The 4454-nt window shown below is 35.9% G+C and overlaps 1 protein-coding gene across 2 annotated transcripts in view; it reads right to left on the bottom strand.

Moving 5' to 3' along the window:
• Positions 1–27: 27 nt before the first annotated feature.
• The window catches only part of LOC106872900 (gastrula zinc finger protein XlCGF26.1), a 9031-nt gene continuing 4604 nt past the window's right edge, over positions 28–4454 (bottom strand). For both annotated transcript variants that reach the window (XM_014920076.2, XM_014920075.2), the window contains one exon: positions 28–1940. In XM_014920076.2, coding sequence (XP_014775562.1) covers positions 93–1781 — 1689 coding nt within the window. In that variant the 5' untranslated portion in view covers positions 1782–1940 and the 3' untranslated portion in view covers positions 28–92. The remainder of the gene's footprint in view (positions 1941–4454) is intronic.

Consider the following 4454-nt stretch of genomic DNA (forward strand, 5'->3'; position numbering starts at 1 on the left):
ACACACATATATATATACACACACACACATATATATACATACATATATATATATATGTATATATATTATTTATTTATATCTATATATTTGAGCTATATTGTGTACTCAATTCCTTGCTTTCCTTGTCTCATCCCACAAGGGAAGCCACCAGGTGTATTAGTCCAGCCAGGGTTCCATACAGGAGCCATTGTGAAACCTCGTGACCACATGTAGTTATTTTCCCAGCTTTGTGGTATCTGATGGCGAGACGATGTATTCATCCATGACGTCGGAGGAAGAGAAGATGGCCCTCGAGGATGAGAAGCAAAAGATTGCGGATCTCTGAGATAATCCCCTTCATACCGTTGTACCATGTGATCTGTATTTTTCATGTCCTGTCGCATGTGATGACTATGAGATGTGATTGACGTCTTGCAACAGATATCAGAATTGAAAGACTGTTGTTTGGCTGAGGTATGAGTGTGACTTCTTTTATGAAGCTCTAAATCTGTCCTCTGGGAGTAGACTTTCCCACAGTTTAGCATTTTGTTATTATGATGCGTATGTTTGTGTGCCTCAATCTCAAGAGAGTGAGCAAATATCTTCCCACAAATATTGCAACTGAATGGCAACATGGGAGCGTTCTGTTCTTTTTCTGAGGTGATGGCGGTATTATGTGTTCGTTTATGATTCTTTAAGATTGCACGTTGAGCAAAAGCTTTCCCACAATATTCACATTTGAATGGCTTTTCTCCAGTATGTGTTCTGCGATGATTATCAAAGTTAGTTCTCTGGGCAAATGCCTTCCCGCAAAAGTTACATTTAAAAGGTCTTTCACCAGTATGAATACGTTTATGATTATCGAGATGTGTTCTTTGAGTAAACATCTTCTCACAATACTCACACTTGAAAGGTTTCTCTCCTGTGTGTGTTCGTTTGTGGTTATCAAGATGAGTTCTTTGAATAAATGCTTTACCACAAAAGTCACATATGAATGGCTTCTCTCCTGTATGAATTCGTTTGTGGTTATCAAGGTTTGTACGTTGTGCAAATGCTTTTTCACAGAAAACACATTTGAACGGTTTTTCTCCAGTATGCGTTCGACGATGATTATCAAGATTGACTACCTGAGCAAATGCTTTGTCACAGAAAGAACAAACGAATGGTTTTTCACCTGTATGGATACGTTTGTGGTTAACTAAATTTACAATCTGTGCAAATGCTTTATCACAGAAGTCACATTTAAATGGTTTCTCTCCTGTGTGAACACGTTCATGATATTTAAGATTAGTTATCTGACTGAATGACTTTGAACAGTACGAGCAAGAAAATGGTTTCTCTCCAGTATGAACCCGTTCGTGATTTTCCACATTTGTCTGTTGACTGAAAGACTTTGAACAGAATCCACACTGATAAGGTTTCTCTCCTGTATGAGTCCGTTTATGATTATCGTAATTAGCTTTTTGAGCAAATGCTTTATCGCAATAAGTGCAATTAAATGGTTTCTGCCCTGTGTGTGTTAACTCATGAGTTGTTAATCGAGCCCTCTGAGAAAATGCCTTCTGACAATAACTACAAAAGAAATGCTTCTCTCCAGCTGGCATCATTTCATGATTACTTAAATTAACTTTTCTGGAAAACCCTTTGCGGCAGACATTACATCTGAATGGTTTATCATTTGAAAACCCCATTTTGTTATCATTATGGCAATGATGCTGTGACTGGTTTTGAGAGAAGGGTTTGTTTGGTGGATCAAAGTTAAATTGATTCCCCATTGGGTATAATGACTGAGTAGAATACATAATTTTATTGTTTTAGAAACCTTAAACCTCTTTAACTTTTAAAACTTCAAATTGCTGCTTAATTTGTTTAGATATGAGGGTTTCTCAAAACCTGGAGTGGGAATATTTTTGTTGCATTAACACCTCAGCATAAAGATCCAGCCATGTGATTCCCAGAAGCTGAAAGTAAAATTGAGAAAAGAAAACGTTACGAGAAGCATCACTAATAGATTAACTCAATCAAATACGTGTATGTATGTCTGTGTAAAAGTGTATGTATGTGCGTGGGTGTGTGAAAGAGAGGGAGTGAGAACACATTCCACACACACATATATATGTAGAATTAAAATCTGATTGTGTGTGTGTGTGTATCAGTCTGTCTGTCTGTTCATTACTTTAACATTGAAATCTTCCAAAACTTATATAAATATTGCACACATCATAGAGTATGTAGTTCATACCAAAAAAATTTATTAAAAATCTTAATGTTTGGGAAAAGTTAAAATTTTGATATAAGATAATAATTTAATCTCTTGTATTTGTTATTTACATTTAAATATAAAGAAACATATACAATGATGTTAGACATGTGAAACAACAGTTCAAGATAGAAAAGAGCAAACAAGGAACACTGACAGGACTAAATTCACACATCTGTCTATTGTTGACAGACTACTGATTATAAGGACTTTGCCATTCCATCTTCTCAAAATTATACATTATAAATTTGTTTCTGCTGTTTTACCTGTACTATTTCTATTGCCACAAGATACTTCATCAGCAACTTAGTGGTAGCAGGATAGGCTACTCTACAAATACCCAGTATTGTGAGATGTCCTACTTTAATAATAGATATGTAGTTCATGTTACAGCAGTTGCTTTGCTCGTCAGTTGTTTTGAACTTGTCCTTAAAATATTTGATGTCATTTGTTTGTTTTTTTTAATTAACAGTTAATATATTCACAAAGAAGTTTTTGAAAATCATACAATGTTTTTAGGGATTCTCAATTTTACATGCACCAGATAAATATTGGAATCAATGTATGTGTATTGATGTATGTGTATGTACATGTATAAGGTACGTTCAAAAAGTATCCAATTAAATTTTTTTTTTCCATGAATGCTAATGTGCTGTGGGCAAAATTCTTTGGATGGGATGTGACATCACCTTTCCAGCACAGTAGGCTGTATCAGTATCTGGCTTGTACACCTAGAGTACAGACACACAGTTTGCGCTTGTTGGAATTTTGTTCTTACCGAATGCATTAAGCAGAGATATCGCATCAAATTTTGCCAAAAGCTTGGTGATACACAAGTTCATAGCATCCAGAAGTTTCAGCGATCTATGGTGATGATGCCATGGGCAAAACTCAGATGAGAGTGTGGTACAACTGCTTCAAACATGACCTCACCTCAATGGGGATCATGGCATGCTTGGACAGATCATCCACAAGCTGAAACAAGGAGCTGATTGAGAAGGTTCAGCAAACAGTTATAGCAGAGCATTGTGTAACAATCCAGGAAATTGCTCACAAAGTGGAAATAAGCACAAGATTGGTGCATTCTATTTTCACAGAGTGAAATGTGTATGTGGAGTGACAGCAAAATTAGTCCCCAAGGTGCTGGTCAAGTAGCAGAAGCTACTGTACATGGAAATCACTCAGGTCATACTGGACTGTGCAAACCACAACCCAGACTTCATGGAGACAATCATCACTGATGATATGACCTGGGTTTATGGTCTCTGTTCGATGCATTCGGTCATCTTGCATGAAAACAAAAATCCAATGAGTGCACACTACACATCTGTACTCTAAGCATAACAGCCAGGAAATTTTCGTGCTTGGGCAGGAAGGGTGACACCACCTCCAAACCAAAGGATTTTATCCATTCCACAATAGTTTTGGCAACAAAAGGTAAAGCCAGATACTTTGTGAATGTTAGTGTATGTTAGTATATATGTATGTTAGTGTATATGTATGTCTTTTAGAACACTAACTTATTTATTATAACACAATTTACTATTAGAAAAGATAAGTACAATTTGAGCATTGAAACAGATAAAGAGAAGCCAAGTGAAAGAGAGAATGAATCATATAAGTAGATTAACATTTGTGTCTAATACAGATAAAAGTAATTTTATTTTGCTTGATACCATTCAGTGATCTTCATATTTTCTTGCAGATGTTTCATTACAGCATTCTTTTTTTTTTACCATCTCAGCTATTAAGATCCTTGTTTCAAAGTAAAGTTGCATTGTTCAAAGAAAATTTCATTGGTAAAATATCTGTCTTTATGTTCATAACATAATTCAAGCTGTACAGCTGCTCTCGAAGTCATTGTTGTTGCCATCATCGTTGTCGTCGTCATCATCGTCATCATCATCATTATCATTATCATCATCATCATCATCATCATCATCATTTAACATCTATTTTCCTATGTTTGCATGAATCAAACAGAATTTGAGGTAGATTTTCCATGGCCAGATACCCTGCCTGTCACCAACCTTCACCTGTTTCCAAGCAAATATTTTCCTGTGGCCAGACATGTTTTTCACAGAAGATTGGAAGTAAACAACCTTGTTTGTACCTTTTAACTTTTACTTGTTTCGGTCATTAGACTGCAGCCATGCTGGGGCATCACCTTGAAGAATTTTTAATTGAATGTAACAACCCCAGTACTTATTTTTTT

Source organism: Octopus bimaculoides, chromosome 14, assembly GCF_001194135.2.
Source record: "Octopus bimaculoides isolate UCB-OBI-ISO-001 chromosome 14, ASM119413v2, whole genome shotgun sequence".
Taxonomy (NCBI): Eukaryota; Metazoa; Mollusca; class Cephalopoda; order Octopoda; family Octopodidae; genus Octopus; species Octopus bimaculoides.